The following is a 26,368-nucleotide window of genomic DNA, read 5'->3' as shown; positions in this document are numbered from 1 at the left end:
CCACGATCGGCCGAACCTGCCGCGTCAGCAGGTAAATAAACTGGCCCGGCCCGCTAGGGTGCTTACCCTGGTGAGCCGCATGCCAAACATTGCCAACCCTTGGTATATTGTTTTGTCAAGCAGAATTGTAGAAATAGCAACACTTTGACAGAAGTGATTATTTATTTGTGTAATATGGTTTAAAGCTAGGCTAACATACCATTTAAGTTGATTTCAGTTGTCCCTCTGAGTTACCCAGGAGCTCCATGTACAAAGGTATTGAAATGCAGTATGTTTTATTTTAAACATCCTGATTACAAAATATGCCCAATGGCTGCAGACACGTATGCATGTGAGTAATTTTACTCATAGGAACAGTCTCTTTAAAATTAATGAGACTATACACATGTGCAAATTCACAAGCAACAGTATTAGCATATTTGGGCCCTATGTTACTGGGGGCAGGTCTTCACTATGTGTGTGGGGGGTCGATTTAAGATACGCAAATTCAGCTACGTGAATAGCGTAGCTGAATTCGACCTATCGGAGCCGCTGTGAGGACGGTGGCAAAATCGACCTCCGCAGCTCCCCGTCAACGGCGCTTACTCCCACCTCCGGTGGTGGAGTAAGAGCGTCGATTCGGGGATCGACTGTCGCGTCCCGACGAGACGCGATAATTCGATTCCCGAGACATCGATTTCTATTCACTACCCGATTCAGGCGGGTAGTGTAGACCTAGCCTTAGTTTATGAACAACCGTATCACCTAGAAATGTCTGTAGCTGCTATATACATTATAAAGGTGAAAAAAAGAAAGTAGTCAGGTAAAGACTGCAAATCAGGACTTGCAAACTATATTTGCCTGGCTTGCATATAAACATGCGTTGATTATTAGCATGTTGGCATTCCCCCCCCCCCCCCCCCCCAAACCTCCTTTAACTCACCTTCAGCTTCTTTATTATTTTAAGTGCATACCTCGCTGCTTGTGCCAGACTATCATGTTGATTCCACTCAGGAGACTCTGACCCTTCAAAGGCCACTCGCAGCTGTGGCTCAAACTGTCCAGCCAAAAGCATAAAACCAAACAGGTGTGTGTGACAGGAAAATGGCCACAGCTCCACAGCTGTGAGTGCCCTGGTCTATTATTGGAAAGGATATGAATCGGCTCTGAACTGGGGGAGCAGCAGCTAGCCTGTTGACTTTCACTCTGCAAGGGAAAGTGAGCACTGACAATAAGTGTTACAGAAGCAGAGGAATCGCAAAGAGAGCCGTGCATGGCTTAGTTAGCTGCCCTGGGACAGAAGAGTCATTCAGAGGGGTTGTTATAGCCACTAGGAAACCAGGACTTCAGAGCCCAGTCCTGGCCTCTGAGGGGTGCACAGAGCCCCGACTGCTGTATCAGCGAGCAGTCACTAGAAGGTAAGGGCTGCGGAGTCTGGGCAGCCAAAAATGGCTGTAGAGATCTAGAGCTGCTGTGGCTGTTCCAAACTGCAGCCATTGGCAAGTCAGGGTTTCAAACACTGGACACAGCCACTGAAGAGTGCAGAGAGGCAGGACTGGTGCACGTGACAGGACAGAAAATAAAGACCAGTTTGTTACTAGCACTTCTGTGTGTCACACCTTTATTACATGGTGTCAGAAATAAATGGAATCTTTTTACTAAAAATAGAGCAAACGAAACGAAGCCGCCTGAATCTGGAAAAGAACCTGGAGGAGATGGCCGCTGGATTCCATCATTTTCCAGAAAGCAAGTAGTATAGCAGAGAACTCTGAGTGAAATTTTCTATCCTGCCCATGTGATTGGGGCCAGGAATCAAAGCTTAGTCTCTCATCAGCAGTCCTGTATATCACCACCTTTATTACAGCTCTGCCTTCTTGGCTCCTACAAAACCAGCAGTAGTGTGTCAAAGAAGGAATAATTCTTTGGGCAGGTTTATGAGACTGTGGATAACCAAGCATAATCAAGAGGTTCCTTAGTCCCAGATTCTGAATTGTTGCTCTAACCTGTCCTGGGAGTGATCCAAATTATAGCCAAATGCAGATTAGGGACAAGTTCAAAGCAAGTATCAGGAGATGGAGAAGAGAGAGTAAAAACTGGTTTTCCTGGAAAAGTGGAGGAAATGTATATGAGAGTAAGCAGCTGTGTTAATTCTTGTGCTTGTCTGGTCATGTTTAGAGCCTCATAAAAGCCCATGGACAGGGAATGATTTTGTTTGAGAGAGTAGCTAGTACAGAATGCATGTACTTATGATTTCTAGACATTAAGCATTTCCCCAAGATGTAATTCATTCCCTCCTGTGCATTGAATGAAGCAACTTTACAAGAAGTACTACCTCACAAACAGTGTACATATGAGGGCTGTTGGAACAAGATAGGGCAAACATAAATGTGTCTGTGCTAGCTGCTCCACCCAGCCTCTCTTTATATGACAAAAAAAAATGTTTCTAATAACCCAAACAGGCAGGGTCTGATCTGTACAGACAGTCTGCAGGCATCTGCCCAAGAAGCTGACGGTTGGCTGGTACATCCTCATCTGATTTATGTTGTGTGTGTGTTAAGCCTTAAATTGTTGAGTCTCTGGCTGGCTGCAGTGGTATTACTGGATGGTTGGTGCATGTTTTCAGCTCACAGAGCTGGCTCTGATACTGGGGTTGTTGGTTCTGAATCAGTTCCAGTCTCACACCTGTCTGAAACAATGAAGGCCTTGTTAGACACATCTCCAGCAAAGTCTGTCATATTACTTATTTTTCACATTTGGAGAGGGGGGAAATAGAGAGGAGACTGAGGAAATGCTGTCTCTTTAAAAGACACATTCCTGATCCTCTGATGCAGCATCCTTTTAAAAAAAAATATTTTAAGGGAAAATGGATTTACAAAACAAAAACAGCTTAATCCTGCAGTAAAACATAAGGGACGGCTATTCTCTAAGGGACAATTTTATAGGACTGTGCTGGTGGATTAGACATGGGAGACATGCATCTAGTTTGTCACACAATCACTGAAAACATACCTCCTGCTGCTTTAGTATTATCAGTATCTTCCCATGGATTTGTCTTGCTCTTCTGCTGCTGCTGCTCCTTCCATTTCTTGAGAATTTAGTGCTTGGGGTGTGATGTTAGAGTACTCCAGTCCCCGAGCCTGTCAATTTGTTGACACAGAAGTGGTACAAACATGGGCAAGTGCAATGCAAGCTTCCCTTCGCCATCAACTCATCTTCCGTCAATCTTTGGTTCTCTGTTCTCTTGTCCCCTCCCTGCCCCCGTTCTCCTGTTGAGGTATCTTAGGCCTGACCTACACCTAAAATGTAGGTCAGCCTAGCTACATCACTCACACCCCTGCCAGAGCTATCAAGTGGACCTAAACCCTGGTATAAACATTGCTAGGTCGATGTAAGAATACTTCCATAGACCTTGCTACTGTCTCCTGAGGGGCTGAATTAACTACAGAAATGGCAAAACCCTTTCCATCGCTGTAGCAATTTAATTGCATTATGGCACTACAGCTGCAGTGCCGTAGCTGTGCTGCTGTAGTGTCTGTAGTGTAGACATAACCATAGATAGACTTGTGACCTTCAGAAACCCTGCTATTGGCTAGTCCTTGTCCTGCATATTAAAATGTTATGTCAGAGTCAAGTTCTAATTTGTTCTCTAGCTCTGTTCTTTTTGTGTTATTGGTCCTGACCCTGTACCGGTACATGCCCTTTCTGCTGTACTTTTCTTCTCAAGGTCTTTCAGCTGTGGAGGAAAAAGGAATTGTGGTCCATGGCCCATCAAGGTTTATTTTCTGTCAGGTATGTTAATGGCAATGTTTCCTCCTCCAGGAAGGTGGAGAGGAAGAATGGTCTTGTGGTTAAAGCACTTGTTTGGAATTAAAGGGATATGGGTTTCATTTCTAATTCTGCAACAACCTTCCTGTGAGGTCTTGTTCAAGTTACTTAATCTCTCCTTCTCTCATCTATAAAACAGGGGCAAAAGCATTTCCCTACCTTAGAGGCATGTTGTGAGGAGACAGCCACTAATGTAGATGCAACACTCAGATATTATGGTGCTGGGCCATAGTACAGGTGGAAGATTGCTCATCTGTGTAACAATTTTCCTACCATCTTTTTATCCCCTCCCTTTATGTCCTGACTCCTCCATTTTCTGTCCATATCATCACTGATAATAACCATGCAGAGATGAATCTGTATATGAAGTGTGGAGAGAAGTGGAGAGGGAAGGGGTGGCCCCTCTGCTGCAAAGTCTATTATCTCTCCTTACCTTCCCTTTTACTGATCTCTCTGGACTCTTCCCACAAATTGACCAATATGTATGTTTACAAAGGGTTTTTTAAAGGAAAAGAAGAAAGACGTACGTATTGGAAACCCTATTGGTTTGCAGTAAGATTTGAAAGAGATGAAATTAAGTGAAAACTATAGAGCAGATTGTCAGCTGATGTAAACTGGCATCGCTCCACTGACTTCAAGAGAGCTACGCAGATTTACATCACCTGAGGATCTGGCTCTGAATCTTGACAGGATGGTCTGCAGCATAAAAATAAATAATTAACCAGTGCAATAAATGAACATAAAGACAGATGTTATAATATGCTTTTGTTGGTACTTGCATTTTCTTGTTTAAAAATACTGCAAAAGCCCTGAGGCGATGAAACACAGACAGGAGTGTGATGTTATCTCACACCTATAAACCTTGCTCCGAGTCCACTGGTGGCCACTATTCAGAACGACTGAGTTCAGACAGACTTGGTTGTGCTAAGTACAAATGGCGCTTTCAGTCGTTAGTAAATAGCATTTTGCTCCAGGGCCCAAATCCTTCAAACATTTGCCTAGGTAATTGTCTGCTTTTGCCTTTTAGTGTCTCATCATCAGCTTATCTATAGGTTCAGACTGGCTAAAGGAGCATGTGAGGATGGGGTGAGAGCAAGCCATTTTGTATTTAATTCACTTGCAAGAGAGACTAACACAAGGGCAGCTAACTCATCATTTTGGGATCATCTTAGCAAAATATGTAAAATATGGCACTTTCTTTTAAAGGGATTTAAATTGGCTTCTTGCCGTCACCTTGCAGTTTTAGGTCATTTTAAAAAGACAGTCAAAATGGCTTTGATCAGTTTTGTTCTTACTAGTGTTTATAAGAACTCTTAGGAGTCTTGAAAATGAAATCCATTTCCTGATTGAGATTGTTTTTTGTTCCATTGTACACACAGACCAGGTTACATATGAGTGCTCAGCCACTGCCATTATTTTCCCCCATTAGAAATAATGAGCTTTGAAGTATTTATTTTTAAAACTAAACACGCACAGTTCCTGGACTTTCCACATAGGCATTAACAAAAATGTATAGTAGGTCAAATTTGGGGTTTACCAGTCTTGACATACCCTTTAAATAAAGCAGGAAACTGCATATCAAGATTCCTTCAGCTTCGAGGTGGTTTCTTAAAGAGTTAAACAATCATTTTCCAAAGACCTTATTGTGCACTCCTTACCTCGGCAAAACTGCTGGCTTCAATGCATTTAGGGGGACTTCACTGGGATCAGTCAAGTTTTAGATATAGCTGCCGGTGTGTAAGTATCCATGATTATGGCAAGAGCTATTATCTTACTGACCTTTCCCAGCAGAAAATCTAGTCAGATGACATAATGTGAGACACAGGAAGTGCAACTCGTCTTCCTGAAACATGGAGGAGGGAGGAGCCTTTCCAAGTTGTTTGAAAAGAGTTGTAGTTACTTTATCAGTGGTTTAATGCAGATAGTTGTATATTAGGTACACAAATAATCTGAACATACAATAGTTTTCCTTATTCATGCTGAGCTACGCAAAAAAACGATATCCTCAGACTGTCAAAGTTCTGGCTTCTTGTTAATTACTAATGTTAATTATTCATTTCTTCATATGTGCCATTTTGCAACATTTTTTAGTAAATAGTAATCAGATATTAAGTTGAAGATTGTTTTATATTATATTGCAATTTTCCTTTCATTGTACTGTGTAGTTCCAGCTATATGTAAATTTATTTTCATTCCCTAGTCTATTGTAATACCACCTGGGCACAAAATGGAAATGAAGGCCACTCTTTTTTAAATGGAGGGACCTACAGTTAGGAGCACAAATCCATATCTCATCACTTATATTAAATGGCCTGTTTTTGAGAGCCCTGCAGCTCCCACTGACATCAAATTGCTAAGAGAAGAAATGACTACAAGTGACTGGGAGTCAGGAGGAGCCAAGAGTGCTCTGAACTTTTGAAACTCAGGCCACATATTTAGGGGACCTATCTTTAGGCACCTAACTTTGCAGATGCTGGTCAATGGCTCCAGTCCTACAAAGACTTGTGCACGTGGTTCGTTTTGTGCATTTTGGATGGGATTTTCAAAAAGTGACTTAGGAATATAAATGCCATGGTGCTTTTGAGAATCCCACACTTGGACTTCAAAGTTTACAGCCTATATCTTCTCCTTCAGATTTAGATTTGTCCTGATCTGAAATTAGTCAATGTAGCATTGAAAGGTGAATTGCAAAGTTAACATTAACTTTGAACTAAACCCAGATACGTGTGCTGATACCCCCACTTATATGACCTGGGGGTGGAGGGGAGGCCATTAAATTTTCACTTACTACTTTCTTTCTCTAAATGAAATCCTCTGGCATTTTCTGATTGCCTAAAGAATCACAAGATACAGCTTTCTGTGACTTCACTGGTGCCATAGGGCTGCATGGAATTTCTGATATCCACAATGTTACAGTAAGATGCATTCCTCAACTAAACAGGAAGTGCCAGAGGATTTCACAGAGAGAGGAAAGCATTTCTTAAAAGGTATGTTAAATGTATTTATGGGTTGAATGTGTCCTTCAGCCCAGTTAGTTGGGGCTTTCAGCACATTTTTCTGGGCTTAACTCATTTTTCATTTCAGCTTTGCAGATCTTCTGTAAACCAGTTTGATGTAAATCATTAGCTCAGTGTTTAGAAAAGCAGAGACTTTAATATTGTTTTCAAGAGCTATTGTTTTCTTCACAAGTCACCCACTTCATTTAGTACTTTAATGAGCAACAGTTTCTCAGTTATCTACTTTAAAAAACCCACGGTACAGTCTAAGCCAAAGTAACTTTAAAAATATATATTCACATGATGGAGACCTTACTTCACCTTGTAAATCAAAGCTGTACTCTGGAGAGAGGTTTCATACTACTGTGATAGGTATCATTTTTCTCAAGGTGACTTCATCTGTTAAAGTGTGAAGGTTGCATTTGATATGTCACTTACTTTCTCTAAGTCAATAAAATGAACCAGGGCATCTTTAGATCATCAGAGGTCTGCTTATTAACAAAAGTTTTTTTTAATCATAATCTGTGTTGGAATTTAAAAGAATCCAGGCAGATTTAATTTGCCATCCTGAATAAAAGTTGGGGGAGAGGGGGGCATGATATTCTGCTGCTGTGTGTAGAATGCCCCTAGATGAATTCCACATTATTAGTTTATGTTCTCTCTTCTGAGCACTAGGGATGAGATCATGAAAGTATAAATGGCTGTTATCTTCAAAGGCCTCTTTTATACTGACAAAGCTCCACCTTGCCAACCTGTATTATTAGTCTATTTTAATCCTAATTAGTACACATCAAGGTCAGAGTTTTGTGGTGGATAAAATGACTGCAAACTCCAGAGAGCAGGTTTTTTCTTATGCAGCTTTCATGTGGAGAAAGGGAAAGAGAGAAGTGCTGAAGGTATGAAAGATGAGATTGGGAAGGGGTCTTTGCTTATCTGTGGGCTAGAGAACTTTAATATGGTGTAATTAGTTTACATCTTTAGGAGCTACCTGTGAGATGCCTGATGCCGTGCTGTAGTCATTGCTTTGTCACTGTGTCCCACGGCAGTCTGTACAGACTCGTTGAGGTTACTTGCTTCCTTGCTACTCTTTATTTCCAAGGGGAATAATTCCTCTAAGCAATGTCCAACCTCAAATTAAATGGTCTTCAAACACATATATAGAAATAGGAGGCAATTCCACATGAATTAAAACCAGGCTATATGCCTTCATGACTGTCCTTTCGAACACAAGGTCCCAAATCTTTCTATGACCTTTCAAGAAGATGTCTTAATGGTTTGGCACTGGCAAATTACATTTCCAGTGACCCTTAGCCAAGGGCTGCTGAGAGCAGGCACAGCATGATGGAGGTATGAAATCAGAGCAACACCACTTCTGCTAACCACACCGCTACTCTTCCTCCACCATTCCCCATGGACTGGCACCAGAAGGCAATTGGTGAATTCCTTGAATCTCCCCTCTCTTGTACAAGAAAAATATTGTAGTAGTCACTAGCAGACAGGATGGTATTGTGGTTAGGGCACTGAACCAGTACTCTAGCTAGATGGCTCTGCTACAGACTGAGAGACCTTGAGCAATTCACTTAAGCTTTGATTCAGCAAATCATTTAAGCACACACTTATGTGCTTTGCTGAACTGGAGTCTTGATATCTGTATGCTCCAGTTCCCTCTCTGTAAAAGTGAGGATTATAATAATATTGTCCTTCCTCGTGGGTGTGGTGTGAGGATAAATTCATTAACATTTGTGAGGTGCTAAAATTCTACAATGATGAGGAACATATCAGTATCTAGATAAACAGATGTTTGAAGCAGTGGAGCTGAAAGGTGGGCCAATAATAACGTTTGTTCTGTGTTAGTACAGTGCTTAGCCCACTGGGGCTCCTAGGAGTTACAGTACTACAGATAATAATAATAATTAATACTAAGGGTCAGTTATATGCCATGGCTTATTATAAAGAGTATAGCAATAGCTTGTGTGAAGCTGTCAGGGTAGCCAAGGTATTCTTTGACTCCCGACTCTTAGAGCTGTGATTTCCTAGCAATTCTTTTTATGTTCTAGGAGAGAATTTGAGGACAGGGAGGGGGGAAAACTGCAACATGCCAGAGTCTGCTTGAGTGCCTTTCACAGGAAGCCAAAAAAGTGGAAGGTCAGGGTTGAATTCTTTGATTTCACTCATTGTTAATATTCTTTTTTGGAGAGTGAGGAAGATTGGGGGGGGGGCGGAGAAGGAATCGAGTTTTTTGAATAAATAAATAAATCACTCTCCAGGGTGAGTCATACCTCAGAAGACAAAGAACAATGCATCCTTAATTTACAAACCTCAGCTTTCTGATTTCTGTGTGTCGCTGGCACTGTGAGACTCTGCCGCTTGCACATAACGCAGTCATGTTCTTCAAAGCAACAGTGACGCCAGCCCAGAAAGAGTGTGCTTACTCAGTGGGAGAGATGGTTTATATTTCATCTGAGCAGCTTATGTACTAACCTGCTAGAACAGCACACACATTGATTGTGAAATCAGTTTTCACAGTTCGGTGCTTGCTCTGTTGCGCCTCCCAGTGTTGGCAGCAGGTTAGCAAGAAGAACTGCAGAAGATTCCCAGGGGCCCCCAGACAATCACTATTTCATAAGCATTCCATCATTATTATTTATGTATTTATTTGGCAGTACAATACAGCATGCAAGCTGTTCTCGGTTTCTAGCTTGGACAGTTCATTAGGGAGGCCCAAAGCTGCAGTGTAAGAGAATGTAGGGGGTGGGGAGATCCCTTCAGCAAGTACTTTCTTCCATTGCCTTTGGTATCCTTTTTGCATTTTAGCTATTTTGCAGCATTCACTTGCTGGCATGGCCTGGAAATAGAGTGAAACAAGTTAAAACAAACTGTTAGGGAGTGACAGGTTTCAGAGTAGCAGCCGTGTTAATCTGTATCTGCAAAAAGAACAGGAGTACTTGTGGCACCTTAGAGACTAACAAATTTATTAGAGCATACGCTTTCGTGGGCTACAGCCGAAGAAGTGGGCTGTAGCTCACGAAAGCTTATGCTCTAATAAATTTGTTAGTCTCTAAGGTGCCACAAGTACTCCTGTTCTTCCTATTAGGGAGTGCTTGTTTTTTCCCTTCTGTAAGAGGGCAGCCCTACCAGAGCGCCCTCATGTGACAAGCACACCTGCCTTAGTTTTCCCTCCTTCTAAGTCCCCAGAAATAGTCCAAAGCATCTGCCAAAATATACACGTAGCCTGTATGGAGTTCATGTATTCCAAAAGAACTGTGGCCGTAAATCATAACAGAACGTGTCCGAACACCATAAACCAGCAGTTCCCCAACATAGTCCAAACAGTAAGAGCAACATACAACCCTGCCATTTCTCACCTCAGCCCCAGCTCTCCACCACAGCCCCAGCTTCCTTCACTGCACCCCAGCACTCAGCCTAGTCCTCTCCTGTCCTGGTACCAGGACAGCCAGCCCTGCCCTTCCAGCTGGGATGCACCCCTGCTTTTCCTAGTGAGAACCCCTCAGCCTCTATGCTGGGAGCGTCCTAACCAGTGGAGCATCACCTCTCATGGTGCCTCTGGGCCCAGCTCTCCAGCCCTGGAGATGTCAGCGGGTAAGTCCCTCCACTGCACCCCTGCCTTGAGCCCTCTCTGTCTCTTGGCTTTGGTTCAGAGCCAGCAGGCATCTCCCTCTGCTGCTCTTCCTGCCTTCAGCCCTTTCCAGCCCTTACTCTCTGGCTTGAAGACACCAGTCAGCAATTCCCCCTTGCTGCTTTCCTTTGCTTTGAAAACACCTTCTGCTTCCTTCCGGGACATTCTCCAGTCCCTCTGGCCTCTGGCAGCTCTCACCTGCCTCTGACTGAACCAGTCTGCTCTGACTCACTGGGACTGTATTTCCTAACTTCCTTCAGGGACTTCACTGGGTCTCTCCTTGATCCTTTTTAGCCTCCAGCTGCAATCCTGGTCTTAATCGGCCAAATAGGAGAACTTGCTCTGGCACAGGGCTCTGGACCTACTTCATTTACTGGGGCCAGCCGCCCAGTGACATCCCCTGTCCCACCCATTTTGAAAGAAGAAGCAGTTGGAATTGTTCATGTGTTATTTTACAAAATTGCAGTGGGGCACCTTAAAAACTGGAGGATTATGATCCCCAGTAGTTAGAGGCACTGCGGGATTTGCCTCCTCAAGACTCATTTCTGCGGCAATGCCTAAAAGAAAGTAGCTAACTGACAAATTAGTACTACACAGGGGGGAAGCTGGGGACTGGTGATACACAGAAAATAAATAAAAAGCAGAACTATCACTAGAACTTCCAGCCATCACCTTGGCCTGTTGGCCTGTTGTGTCTCATCCTCCCCAATATTTGTGTTTCTTTTTTGTCTCTCACATTATAGGCTGCCCACTTTGTAGAGACTGTATCTTCTTACATAGCTGTAGAACACCCAGCATATTTTGGCAACTGTTGCAATAATAATAATAATTAATAATAAGCGTAGGGAATTCCACAAAAACCGCAGTAAAGGTAAATTAATATGGTGCAATTAAGCGTAACCTTTTGAAAGGTTGCCACTCTAGCCCATATTGTGCTCTAAAACCTAAGGAACTGATGCTACTGCAGGAATTGTGTGGAGCTGCATGCATTTCATGGTCCCATGGGAGATGAGGCTCAGACTCCTCTAGAACTCCTTGAACAGTTTGAACATTTCACAAAACCTCAGAAGTGCTGAAATAAAAGTAAATATTGGGGTATGAGGCCAGTGCTGAAGGTGCCTTTTATGAAGAGTGAGTAGCTTTGGCAGTGCCATGAAAACATGATGTGCACCATAACCCAATGTGGCCTTCATTTACACCAGTTCATATAGTGGAAGGGCTACATGAGGTAATCTGGGGGCTCCACACAATCAGAGATTTCAAGCCAACAGTGTGCCGTGAAGTGCATATAAGGGGGGGGGGTTATCTTGCGGCTCCCACGAAGGAAGGCAGTGCAGTCGATGTGGAACAGACAGCTCAACCTTGAGCATGTAAAGACAATGGAGTGGTGGCAGCCACTGGAATTCTCAGCCAAAAGACCCATTGTCAACCATTGCAAATCTAGTGTGAGGTTTTCAAAGCCGCAGCGGGGATTTGGATGCCCAATTCCCATTCATTTCCAATTTTCAAGCCCTTAGGTGGCTTTAAAAATTCTGTCTCTAAAATTTGTGCCCACTTCCATGAATCCCAAACATCTCCTCACCGTTACATTGGGAAATGGCTCTGTGGTTTGACAGAGCAACCTAGTAGTTTCCACCATGTGTCATGCTCAGGGGAAGCACCCTGTATAATGAAATAGCTGAGGGTGGAATTTTTACAGTTTGCTCTGTAATTTTCCAGTTCCTCATCTTCCAGCACTGAGAAGCGTTAGAATATTTGCCTTGTGTGTCTGCTGCTGCCAGCAATGACCTTGCCCTTTGGAAAGTGCTACCTTCTCAAAGCCACTGACTAATCCTTTCAGCTGCTGAGAGGTGACACAGCTTTCCAAAGTGCTGCTGTAGGCTGGGATTTAAGGCTTGTCTTTGTGATTTGTTGGGCCCCAAGTTGGTAGGAAAGGGAGAGAGTGATGGAGCCATGTTGGTCATGCTGCTGGATGGGAGATCAGGTCAAATCAGTGCAAGATTGTAGGGCCCCAGTCTGTCCTTTGTGTACCTGGGGTTGGAAGGAGTAAACGGAAGATGGAAGATGATGAGGGTGGCAGTGGATGAAGCGGAGAAAGGAATGTGAGTGAGAGAAAAAATTAAAAGAACTTTGCAAAATGTCTTCATTTTTTTCTTGAGGCCTAAAACTTCCCTCCTCTCAGCCCATTGCCCCGTTCAGCAAGAAACCTCTCTGAATGAACGTGTCTAATCAAGACCATTCCTGACTTATTCACACTGGCAGAGAGGGAAATTCGCACTATGAGAACTGCTTCCCTTTGGAAAGTTTGGCAAATCATGAAGGCGGTGGGGAAAAAGCAAATGAATACTGGAGTCAGTGAAGCTTTGTAAAGTAGTTGATGGCCCTAGTCATTTCTTATCTCCCTCTGGGATGACATTAGTAAGCCCCTGCTTAGCCATTGAGATGGGATCCCAGCCTTCTTTCATCCCATTTTTTGGGCCAGATGTTCCCGTTAAGGTGCTAGCCAGGATGGTGGAGGAATTGCAAAGCTTGACACTATGTGACTGGTAGAAATTTTTGCATGTGACTGACAGACATTTTTGCAACTTGAGAGAAATGGCTGGCAACTGCAGAGGCTGTTTCACATTTTGTCTGACTCATGTTATTATGGAATTTTAACTGATACAGATATCTGGCTAAGCAACTGCTTGCTACTTGTATATACTTGTGGGTGACTCCCTTTTACCCATTGACCCTTGTGCTGTAAAATCATTTCTGGAAGGCAAGACGTCAAGATAATAAGACTTTTTAGCTAGGTATGTATTGTTTGTGGGAATGAAACATTATTTTCCCGTGGTGCCTTTGGAATTTACCCTAGTTTAGACAGGGGCTTCCAGGTAAAATGCACCCAAAGCTAGTCAAGGGGGTACCTATTACCTTGCTGAATACTGATGCATCATTCTCAATCCTGACTCGCACCATAAAGTACTGACTCACATCCTGCAGCTCCTTGCTGAAGCTTCCAGTAAACACACTATGTCACAGTGAGATTTGGCTCACACTGCTCCACTTGGCTAAGATTAGACTGTAATGTCTGATCTGCAATGACACACTGAGTGCTGTCTCACTCTGTACTATGGTGGCACAAACCAGCTCCAAAGGCAGATTGTATCCTACCAAACACAGACAAGACAGTAATTCACATAATCATTAAGCAAGTTCTCTTCATTCTCATAGGCACAGTGGTACCAGCCATCTGATTTCCATATCTGATTGACCACTTAAACTTAAAACTTCCAATCTCTTTAAGGAATTAGTTTTACACCACAATGATTAAGAAGTTTCAGATTGTCAGATCTTTTTTTACCTTAGAAATGAGTGGGTGAATAAAACAGACCCCACCCTCTACCACAACAAAGGGGCCAAATCCTCAGCTTGGGTAAATTGGCACAGTTCTATGGAAGTCTGTGGAACTGTGCTGATTTACACCACCGAGCACCTCGCTTTATTTTGCTGTGCATTTTGAAGTGTAAATCTGCTCTGAAAAGTGGTTCTATAGAAACACAGGAGCTCTGTGTTTGTTTTGTCTCACTGATTTCTATGTCATATGTGCTCAGTTTACAGGTAAAAAGCTATTTGGGAGATTTTTTAATGACTGTCCCACAAAATCACTTTGGGCTCTGAAGCCAAGCTGAGTTCTCTCCTCCTCATGCATCCTCGCGATTAATAAAGGTTCTGTAGGCCAAATTTGGCTTTGATTTATATCTGTGCAACTCCATTGCCTGGCAGGTATTTGCTCACTCTTGTTCTGCAGTGCTAACAAACAATAAAAAAAGAGAAAAAGTCCCTAAAATCAGCAACTGAGACTGAATACCCACAGGGAACAGATCTGCTAAGTAAGTCACTTTTCAGAGTACAGTTGTACTTAAAGCAACCAGAGGTGGTGTGGTTTGTACGGGACTAAAGAGTGTTACAAGTATTATATAAATGGCTTAGACAGTTCTTGGGATAGTTGCATGGCATTTTGCATGTGGGCTCAAAGCCAACCTTACTACCGTTTGCAATCATGGGTCATACAGTACTAGAAAATCACTACTGTTGAGGCATGATACTTCTGTAGTGCAATTATTTGGTGCCAAGCACACATTAGCTGAAATATGTGCTAACAATTATGGAGCAGTGCAAAAAGTTCTCCAGCACCACCTGTTGACAAACCATTGACAGTGAAATCTCAGGTCAGAAGGCAGAATTATCAACATTCTGTGAAGATGCCAACCTTCTGCAAATTAGGCTTTGATTTTCCACTGCAACAATCCTTAGAAAAATGCTATATATGAGACCCCAAGAAGCAACATGGGAAAGAGATTTTAGCCCTCTTACCTGAGTCTTTTACCAAAGCTTATTTGATTAATCATTAAACAGTATACAACATTGGCACTGTTTAATTATGAGGGTGTTTTTTAAAAAACCAAACACCACAACTTTTTCATGGCACTACAACATGACGAGGCATGAAAGATGGTCCAATACATCATGCTTAATAGCTTGGTAGACAGGAGCCTGAGAGCTAGTGACTACACAAGGTGTGAATTACAGTGCTGTAATTATTGCCCTGGAGTGTTTTATTGCAATTAGTAACTGTTTTCATTTTTTAAAATATATTTTCTCCTATGATGAAAAGCAGAAATGAAAGTACATGCTAATAGAAGAAATGCAGGAAGAATTGGGCCCAGATCCTCAGATTGGTGTAAACAGCTTCAGCTCCACTGACTTCATGCTGTTTTGCTCTCCTTTTAAATAATTCTGCAATCCTATTTGGCATTAAGGCCCTAAAGGCCCTATTATTTTCTCTGAAGTTTGGGAAGAAACTCAGATTTTTTTAAAGCAGGTTTTCATACATTTAACTTTCTCTCTCTCTCTCTATCACACACACACACACACACACACAGGTTGCTACATTTTGAAACATTTAAATCTTTACTCTGATTGGGAAGAGAATGGTGAGTTGGGGGGGGAGGGGAATTGTATTTCTTTAACCTGTGGCAGTTTGCGGTTCCAGTTTAAGTTAAGATAAACTGAAAGTTCACCATTGGGTCCTAAAGAAAGAAGGATATCAGAAATATTTCCAGCTCCCTTTGAAGTCAGTGGAAATGCTCCCATTGACCTTCGTGGGAGTTCAACGAAGCCCTAAATACTGAAACAGTGGCAGAAGTCACCATCCCACCACCCCCCGGCAAAAAAAAACCTACAGAATTTTCCAGTGCTATTTTCATTGCTTTATTTGGTAGTAAATGACTGAAGGAAGAGGCGGAGGGGGTCAGTGAGTTTCTAACCCAGGTATTGTGGTTATGCTGCATTAGCATCACTGAATGGTATGCAATTTGTTAACCAATCAGAACTCGTCATTTTTAAAGCCATTCTAGGACAACTATTAACGAAAATTATGTGTTTGGGAATTCAAGTAACAAAATATAAGGTTGATTTTTGGCAGTTAGATTTTTTTTTACTTGATGAAGACTTAGATGGGCTATGGGGTTAGTAATGTGATACAGAGCCTTTCATCTCTCAGTCACTGCTTCAAATCCATCTCAGGTCAATAGTAATTGACAGTGGATCTTGAATGAGCTAGATCAAATATATTGGTAGCCTCTGTCCAGTTGCTAATGGGCATGTGCTTGCATCACAAAATATACCACTCTTGGGTTTCTGGCCAGGGCACAGCACTGAGGCAGTTGTACTGGCATTAAAAGAGGGGTAGAGTTCATATTTCAGTCTTCAGACTGCTGACTCCTTCAGCTTTAGACACAATCAGTGAGAAGGTGGTGCTGACCCATCTACATGGCATAACTGGAATAGGTGGTATGACAATGCCTCCTATCATTCCTCTCCATGAAGAGCCAGAGAATGATGAGAGGTAGCTGCTGCTCCTTCCCAAAGGCACTCACATGTCAATTCCCGTAGGTAGAGATCCTTCCTCACTCTTTTTCAATACCTACAGGCCAAGATAGAGCATCAGAGAGCAGGAGATAAGTATGCTGAGTCATGGGGGTTCCGCTGTGAAACAAACTTCCAGGGCAGATTAGACTAATTCAGAGTATGACCACTTTTAGGGCATGCTACAAGATCCTTCCCTCTTTGAAATAGTTTTCCTACCATAACTGGAAATGGTGGTGAAGGAAAAAAGAAGCAAATACAAATGAAGTGGAGCTTCCTCCCTCCAAGGAAGGAAGAAAGACAGAGAGTCCAGGAAGCTCACTAGGGACCTTCTTCTGCAGTGGTGTGGGTATTAGAAAACCCTTCAGATAAAATAGGTAAACAAAAATTGGCTTCTGGGATAGCAGTCTCAGCAGATTCACCAATGACTGAATGGGCAAGAAGACTGAACTATACAGTTTCCCTGCTAGAGTTGGTCCTTCCAGGATCCAATTATCCTGGTACTCAGGTGAATAGACACATTGAAATGGGACTAGACTGATTTAGTAGGTTTAATCTGCAAGTGGCCTTACAAGTAATTTTTAAAAAGGCCAGGTTACTCCACTCTGCTTTTGGATAAATCTCCACTTCCAAACAAATGAAAGAAACAAAATATAAATCTCATCTCCATAATTCGCAACAAACCTCCAAATGTGGTTTCTTATGGAAGCTCTATGTCCTTCACCTCGAACTTGAGAGCATTTCTTTCCATGCTGGTATCCATCCTGTGCATAGTATCAGCTTTTTGCCACTCTGATAGTTGCTTCTTTCAAAGAGACAATTAGTCAGTTTGAGCGGTCGGAGAAAATTCTCACTGCTGGGAAAACTAGTGAGAAACCCCAGATTTGTGGAAAAAAGAGACAATTTCCATTCTTGCTTTGTGTTTTTTCCTGAAAGTAAAAAGGCAGCTTGTGCAGATGGGGCAAATGGCAGTTCCAGATGTGGACGCTCACGTGGCAAAAAGAGGTGGTTCCTACGATGGACAAACTGCTTTGGATGAATATAAATACTGCCCCTCATCCCTGCTACAAATCTTTGACCCCATACTTAAGCCAAATTCGTTCGGAGGCTAAAAAATAATCAGTTAACTTTCTTCTCTATTCAAAAAAAAAAAAAAACCTGTTTGCATTTCCAGATTTCACCTAGAAGCACCAGAAATCATGAAATATCCTGTTTTCCAATTTTTCAGTTCCAAGAGGCTTGCACAAGAACTCCTAATTCTGAAGTTCATCCAGCTCTAGTAGTTTCATTCATCTCTAGTAACAGACCTTCCGTAATCACTGTAATCATTATCTCTAACAAAATAAATTGTCACAGAACTAAGACCGGAATTTTCAAGTAAGCCGAAGGGCATTAGACACCCACATCCTTTTGAACTGGGCACCTAACTCCCTTAGGATCCTTTGAAAATCCCAGTCTAAATTGTCACAATTTATCATGGCTGTCTTCTACTCAGTGACATGTGAGTCTTACTTTTGTGGCACAGCAGCAACAACACTGCACGACTGAAATACTAATGTACCTCAACCATGAATAGTTTGTGCATTGACACTTTCACCTTGGGAAGCTTAATCCGCTTTTCCCTGACCACCATCAATGTGAATTATCAAAAAGCTTCAACTGATCAAAAATCACAGCAGCACAAATAACATTTTAAAGAGTGATTCATCTGAAGGTGTCTTAACAAAGGGGAATGTTTGAAGTAAATTGTGAATTGAAGCAAATGATAAGTTTCTGTATAAACCATTTGGTTCAGTTCCTATGTTTGATCACGGTGTTTAGAGGCTAAAAATAACCTCTCTCTCTCAATACTTCTTTTCCTTTGCAGATACAAGGCAAGTACAGCCATCTCCTCCATGGTCCTATGATCAGTCCTACCAATACTTGGGATCAATCGCCACGCCCTCAGTGCACCCTGCCACTCCAATTTCACCTGGGAGAGCTAGTGGAATGACATCCCTCACTGCGGAACTCTCAAGCCGACTCTCAAGTAAGTACCTAAAAGTTATTCACACTAAACAGGTACCAACATAGCCATGTGGCAGTTTCCAAACCACAGTGATACCAGTGGTTGGAGCTTCTTAGCATCTTGTTACCTTTTTACTCAAATCAGGATGAAATACATTTTGAGTCTGCAAGAAAAAGTTTTCAAGTGTTTACTTGGCTTTGGCTAAGTGATGGGGAAATCCAGAATGTCATTGTCAAAAACCAGAAGAGAAATTAATTTTAGCTGCTTTGAAATGGGAGATATGCAGAACTATAAAAATAGTTTAGATAGCTGGAGAGCTGCAATAACTGCCAAGAAATGAATGCTGCGGATGTTTAATCTCTGCTTCCTTCCCTCACACTAAATTCAGAGCAGATCACAGCAGATTAGGGGCTTAGAGCTGAACAGAGGATGGTGGTTTTTTTGACATTTTAAGTGTTGTGTTTTACTGTGTTATGTTATGTCTCTGTCGAATTGCACTGCAGAACTTTACAGGCCAACATAAAAATGTATCTCTAAATGAACACTTATCACCTGGTTTTGTATCATTTACCGCAGTCCATCTGCTGACATTAACCCCCACCTCTTGAACCAACATTTGGGTGTTCACCATCATGAATTCTCTTTAAATGAATGGGAACCACACAACTAAAGTTCCTACATAGCTCTTTGGAACTTTACCCCATGGCAGCAAATGTTGGCCTTGTTGGAGTAGGTGGGACCCCTTGAATGGCTTATAATCTATGCTGCTGTTGGATTTATAGTGGGTTGTACCTGCTTAAAAATACTGTTTTCAATGATGCACTTTTTAATCACTTACCTATCCTTATCTGGGCTTCTCAGTAGAAATTGGTTATTTTGTTAAGGTTAGGGGACAGCTAGATATTAGAGCAGGCTGGAAATTAATAATGGATTTTTGTAGACAATTAAAACTTTATTTAAAAAAAATCTTCTGTGAAATGTTTTTGTTTTGTTTTTCATTGACAAGCTAAAACCAAAGCAATGAAATGTTTTGATTATTTTTGTTTTTTCTCCCTTTTTCTCTCCTTTTTTTCCTCCCATCGCCTCCTTTTCCATGAGCAAAATAAAAAAAGTGAGAAAGAAAAAAGAAAAAACTGGGAAAAAAATAATTTGCTGACTAACCAGAAATTTTCAAACAAAACTAAAATTGTCCAGGAAAGATTTTATTTACAAATGAAAAAACATTTTTTGGTTGAAAATTGTTTTGGAACCAAACATTTTGACCAGCTTTAACATACCGTGTGTGTGTGTGTGTGTGTGTTAAAGAAGTTAGGAAAACTAATTTAAACTCTTTTTTTTAAAGACATATTTTGCCCTCATTTTTTTCCAGTTCGTACATGCGTATAGGTGTCTATGTAAAGGGAACACTCTTTCATCTTCCCTTACCACTCCAGCATAACATTATCACTGACAGGAAAATCACTTCCAACTCCAACAGATAAAGAAATACACCATGTGCCCTGAGTTCATCTCACTCAGACAGTATTACAAAACCTTAACTCTGACCGCAAGGAAATTCACTTATAGTTACTATAGAAATACGCACACAAGGTTACTGTATGATGAGTTATTTTTTGTGGGAACCTGTGAGATTGGTGAAAAGGTTTTACATTACAGCACATCAGAAGAATTTGGGGAGTGTAATTTGTTTCTCTATCTATTGGAGGTGGAAGTGGTTTCTCTGTGGAGATGCAGAATCTGTCAGTGACCAGAGTTAGTGTGATATCTGAGTGCTTCTTTCACTTGCAGTTTCCTTGCTTTCATGGGTCTAGTTGGGTGGGTTTTGCCTTCAGGCAACCTTAACTGGTTTGTAATTAAGTTTTTTGTTTGTGGGATATTATTTATATTTTAAACACTCTTCCGTATTAACATAAAATATCTCTTTGTATCATTGTAACTCCCCCAGTAAAACCCACACTTGCACACCAAAACACCCGAAGGAACTAAGAAAGGTTTAGAAACCCATTGAAGAAATCTGGCTATGACAAGCTTTCAGAACCTGACACTGTAGTATGTCTGCTCTATCTTTCAATCCAGTCAGAGCAGACTGCTTTGTTTTCCTTCTTCCACATACTAGTGCTTCCTTCTGCACACACACACTCCTTTCATAAAGTATCCACCTCTTGTCTGAAAAGGTTGTTTTTGGGAAAGTTTTCTTATTATTGTTATTTTGATAATACATAGCTGCCACATCAGAGGACTGACAGCTTCCATTCATCTAAGTCAGGATGAAGACCCTTTTAAGGAGGCCATTATCTGTTCAGGTTGTTTAATCCCTTTGGAGGAGGCGATGGTGGGCGGGAGCACACTTTCATCTGTGTTAAACCAATGGGAGCAGAGTTTAGCTGTCATATCAGATGTTCAGCTCAGTCAGGTGTGAAACATTTCCATTTAAAAAAAAACACTTCAATCTTTTAATCCCAAAGTATCCTGCTTGGAAACAAATCTGCAATAGATGTCATTTTATTGACTTCTTAAAGCCAAGATTTTCAAAAGTCAGTAATGATTTCAGGAGACTCCATTTTTCAGTGCCCAACTTTCGGACACCTTAAAGAGGCCTGATTTTTCTTAACTTCAGTAAGGTTGATAGACAATGTGGACCACTATTATTAGTTGTAGTGTGCAGAACACACATATGTATACCTAAAAACAGAATCTGCTCCAAGGAGCTTTCGATCTTTAAGACAGACAAATAAGGCAGTTACAACAAGAGACTAAGCATTGGAGTGAAAACCTGCAACACCTGCATTCAAGGTCCCACCTCTGCCAATGTGTAGTCCTTGGCAAATTACTTAGCTTTGGTGTCTCAGTTTCCCCCTCTCCAAAACTACTTGTTACTATTGTGTTTCTACTTCACGAGGGCACTGTGATGACTATTTTGTTAATGTTTATAGAGCACTCTGAAGCTGTAAATATTGCGTAGGCTGTAAGTGCTATGAAAACAAACAAACAAATAAAAATCTAAAGGGCAAGGGTAATCCCTCTTAATTGCCCCTTTACTGAAATGAATTCAAAAGTTTCAGATAGCCAGTGTTATCAATACCCTATCACTGATCCACCATGAGAAAGCATTGTCCTTTCGTGACTCATTAAAATCTTGTTCTTTCCATTTAAAATTGATTTGTTTTTCTTCTCTCAAAAACTAGGTGCTTCTGACCTAACAGCATTCAGTGATCCCAGGGTGGGAATTGATCGCCCATTCTCCACTCTTCCTTCAATTTCTGATCCTCGTATGCACTATCCTGGAGCATTCACCTACACCCCAACGCCTGTCAGTTCAGGAATAGGAATTGGTATGTCTGCTATGACCACTGCCACAAGATATCACACTTATCTCCCTCCTCCATATCCTGGTTCTTCTCAGTCTCAAGGTAGCCCATTTCAGACCAGCTCACCTTCTTACCATCTCTATTACGGAACATCAGCAGGGTCATACCAGTTCTCCATGATGTCTGGGGGAGATCGGTCACCCCCACGTATCCTCCCTCCTTGCACTAATGCTTCCACAGGGTCTACTCTCCTCAACCCCAATCTTCCAAACCAAAGCGATGTGGTGGAGGCAGAAGGTAGTCACAGCAACTCCCCTACCAACATGGGCACCACAGCAAGGCTGGAAGAAGCAGTATGGCGACCATATTGAATTAATTATAAGTAGAGATGGGCCAGGACTAACGTGCTTTTTATCTGCTGATGCCCATAGGTATCCCATAAATACCTTTCTTGCCTGTGGGCACTGCCATGTTTATACATCACTTTCAGAAGCAAACGATCCAAAAGTCAGTACTTCAGGAATGATGTCATGGTGTTAGCCAATCAGTGAAGGGATGTCATTCCAGAAAAGTAGCCTTTTTCAAGGGCTGAACTTCTGGAAAGGAGAACATTTAAGTTGGTCTAGAGATAGGGAAGGTGGGTAGATAGACACACCAGTGGCCTCCAAACATCCTTGATTTTGGAGGTCTCACAAAGTCCTAAAAAGTGCTTTAGTTCATGTCTAATTTTAAAGACTTAAAATCTAACACAATCTTAGTTAATCATATGGGCGTGTTAGTTATAAGGAAGTATAGGAAGATTCCCAGAGGGAAACTGTGAATGCTTCTGATTTAGCAATGCTGTGAATGAGAAGTTTTATATCTTGGACATTGACTTTTTTACCAAGTTATATATTCCAAAGAATATGGATTTTTTTATTATTATTAATTTTTTAAGGATGCAACTCATCCTGCTTTGCATCTAACTTCCTTTATTTCTTTTTTGGCACCTTATATATTGCAAAAAGATTTCTTTTTTTTTTTTTAAATCATGCTTGCTTCTTTATTGCTTTGTCAACTGAAAGAATCAGCCCCTTTTCAATGAGGTAATTTAACTTTTTTCTTTTGGACTTTGTGTAATGCAATGGCTACAGCCTTAGGTCATTTTCAACTACTGTACTATTATGATTTCCTCAATATTTATGCTTGATGTTTAGACTTTTCTTATTTGTTGATACTATTATTATTTAAATATGCTCTTTTCTTTTGGTAGCAGCCAAAGTTAAATTTATAACATTGAAAAAAGGCTGAGATAACGATGGGTAACGTGTTGTCTAGTTATCTAGCCATATTGTTTACATTTTGCTCCATTTATTTAATTTGCCATTTGAAACCCTATAAAGTAATTCTTTTCCTCTGCTGGTCTTTCAACACCAACAGTCACTTGAAGGATCAGCAGTGTGGAAGTATATAATTTGTAAAGCAGACACAATGGTGTCAAGCATCTCTCTTCAACCAAATATATAGGGCCATATTCTGCTATTGATCCTGCCTGGGCTTCTTATTGACTTTAGCAGCAGTCAAGTATTCATTCAAGGACAGAATCTAGCATGTAGGTGGCATGCCAAGAGTGAAATCCTGGTGCCATTTAAGTCAATTGAAGATTTGCCATTGACTTAAATGGGGTCAGAATGTCACCCAAAGTTTCCACCACAACACTGTACATACCACTGTACTAAAAAATAGAGCAAATTAACAAATCACAAGTAAATGGAGCTGAAAAGTGCTATCAGACGCAACTGGAAACCAGAATATCAAACAAGTGGAGTTTAAAAGTTCTGTGATCATATAGTTCTGAAGGAAGAGGAATATTCAAAACTGGTGCACAGAATATTCTGTCCTGTAGAAAATTTGAAATGCATTATAATAGTACTAATCTGCTATTATGGAATCATCACTGTTGCCCATCGTTAACAGCACAAACATATCAGATGTCACTGTAAATTTTAAGGCACTATTTTATTGGAGGGTTTGGTCTGAATGCATTTGTTGTACTACTCATTAATTACAAACTGCTGATGTTGACGTGTGCATTCAAAATGATCTGATTGTTATTTAATGTACCTCTTAAATTAGTGAAACAATTGCAGGTCAGCTCAGAAGAGTATTTGAAAGCAGGACTTCAGATCAGTGTTTGATGTTTAAAAAAAAATGTTAAAGGATTTGAATTACAAAGATCCTTGGCTGCAGGCAGCAAAACAGCTGGACTTATTTAAAACAATTTGTTTTTCGAGTTTTCTTTATATAAATATATATATATATATATTAGGTTTTGCTTCTTTGTTTTGGTCAGATGCAGAAGCACTTTGGAATAAAACAAGTTACAAATTGAAGCATCTAACATGGTCAATAAGGTTATTCTCGTGCAGAAAATGAGGGAATGTTTCAAAGGATATCAGTAGAAGCTCAAAGTTTTCTTATTATTTAAAATACATAAATTGGCATTGTCCTTTTAGTTCAACATAATTATATATTAAATTTGCTAAGAACAAAAGAAGTGGAAGACACAAAGTGTTAAAGTATATTTTGAAAATACAGTGTCCACACTGAACTTTAACGAGCCTTTGTGACACTTCGCATAGTCAGTGACTCTTGTCTCCAGTGACCTTGAAAAAAGTCCTTCTTCACTGCTTAGACTGTAGCACTACTGGAGAATCCACACAAGTCCGCGTGAAAAATCATAAATTGGCCAGAAAACAAACCACATCTGTCTTTTGAAAACCATCCCCCCTTCATGCCCAGTAGCCACGTACTTTGTGTTTAAGGAATTGTCTTGATCATCAACAAACGATGAGGACGATATATGTGGCATACCTTTGAGACTGTACAAAAGCACTTAGCAGATGAAAGAAGGAAGCTTAAGCAAGACATTTCCTGTATTCGTGCCTCTCTAAATTAATTCAGTTTTATCATTCCCATTGTTGAATTAAACCTAAAAGGACAGTTCCATTTCCCTACAAACTGTTCTGCCCCCGCAGATGGCTCAGGATTCTAATCCCACTAAAATAGACAATTATTCATATTTTCCCCCAAGGGTTAGGTTTGAATGTTCCTTTTGCAAAATATAATTTGTAGCCATGTTTGAAACAACCCTGCTTAGCAGTCAAAGTACTATTAGACTTGAGTAAATATAGGACTTGACTCTCATTTGCATGAAGGCCCCTTTCCACTGCTCTGTAAATTACATTTATACCCACGCTAAGCCCCCCGTTGCACAGCCAGAACAGTCCTTCGTGTAAGTGGCAGTCAGGCCCATCCTGTCTTACTGCTACTGAGGATTTCATGCATAATTATGATAAATAATTTTTTGGAAAGGAGACAAGCAATTTCCAGAAAGTGGCCCACAGTCTGAGATAGGTGAAATGTGTCCTGGTTTGCCTGTGTCCTTGAAACATTCATGATTATTTTCTGAGTGACCTTTTTCATTGATTTGTTTGAAAATTCAGAAATAATAGATTATTTTTTATTTGAGCAAAATACTTTCTTGTTTACCTGCATCATAACATTTTTTGTTAATTTAGCTTGGTCAGTACTGATCACTTGGCATTTTTTTCTCCTTATTGTAGAAGAGTTGCATCAACAGACTTACTTGTATTTATGTATGTAAATAGAGTTTAAAAGCTACATAGCAAAATATTGTTAGTGCTTGTAATTACTCTGCATTTTTTTAATTTTTCTATGTTTTTAATGAACTTATCCTTGTGTTGGCAAAATACTGAAGTGAAGCTTGTTTCTTTCCAACTTAGTTATTTTAGGCTTCAAAATTAACTACATTTTATTCACTTTTATAAACAGTTATAGCATGGTCTCTGTCAAACACACTTCACTTCTTTTTTTTTTTTTTTGTAGGGGAGAAATGAATGTGCAAAAAACTGTGGGTTCTTTGTGGTTTTCTGGCTGTGACAGTTATGACTTCATTTAAAAAAAGAAACTTTCAGTCTGAAATGACTGTATGGTAAATCTGATAAAGAACGCAATGGGAAATGTGATCCTATCAGAACAGCATCAGAGTATATTTGTTCAGCATTTACTGGATATGTTTACAAAACAGATGTTGCAATGTACTGGAATGGTCACATTTTCCTTCAAAACTGTCACCCTGAACTTTTTCAGAAGGGGAAACTTTTAAGCACTGGTGGTTTATTTGTTGTTGTTGTTGTTGTTGTTTTAACCAGATAGAAAAAGAAAATGGAGTAGATTTCCCCCACTACAAGATGTCTCTAGATACCACGTCAAAGTAGACACTTACTGTACATAGTGAAGGCAGTATCCAGTGCTACAGGAAAATTCATGATGACTAGCATGCCGAGCAGCTGGACTGCTAACTTAGTTCTAATGGAGACTTTCTTTCTTTCTTTCTTTCTTTGTACCACAGTTTCTTCTGTAAATTCAATATTATAATTAGTGTGAATGACAAATAAAATGTTTGACAAGTAACCACGCTGGATTGGTTTGTTCTTTTATTAGGAAGGGAATAGCCTGTAACTCCAATAGTGAAAGGCCATTGGCAAGGTATCAATCACAATTTCAAAAAGATTTTCCTTACAGTTTGCCAGTCATATGCTGACATGCTTACTCTTTTTTTTTTTTTTTTTAATTCCATACCCTTCTAGAGAAGCCCAGCACAAGACCTCTTAGGTCACTTAAGTCTTCAAAATAGAAC

The 26,368-nt window shown here is 40.7% G+C and overlaps 1 protein-coding gene across 3 annotated transcripts in view; it reads left to right on the top strand.

Annotated features, from left to right (window-relative positions):
* Positions 1–26,142, top strand: part of RUNX1 (RUNX family transcription factor 1) — a 196,959-nt gene extending 170,817 nt beyond the window's left edge. For all 3 annotated transcript variants that reach the window (XM_034752486.1, XM_034752468.1, XM_034752476.1), the window contains 2 exons: positions 18,218–18,379; positions 21,544–26,142. In XM_034752486.1, coding sequence (XP_034608377.1) covers positions 18,218–18,379; positions 21,544–22,037 — 656 coding nt within the window. In that variant the 3' untranslated portion in view covers positions 22,038–26,142. The remainder of the gene's footprint in view (positions 1–18,217; positions 18,380–21,543) is intronic.
* The last annotated feature ends 226 nt before the right edge of the window (positions 26,143–26,368 follow it).

This window comes from Trachemys scripta, chromosome 1 (genome assembly GCF_013100865.1).
Source record: "Trachemys scripta elegans isolate TJP31775 chromosome 1, CAS_Tse_1.0, whole genome shotgun sequence".
In the NCBI taxonomy this organism is placed as follows: Eukaryota; Metazoa; Chordata; order Testudines; family Emydidae; genus Trachemys; species Trachemys scripta.
Note: the sequence above shows the minus strand (reverse complement) of the source record. Positions and strands in the feature narration are given on the sequence as shown.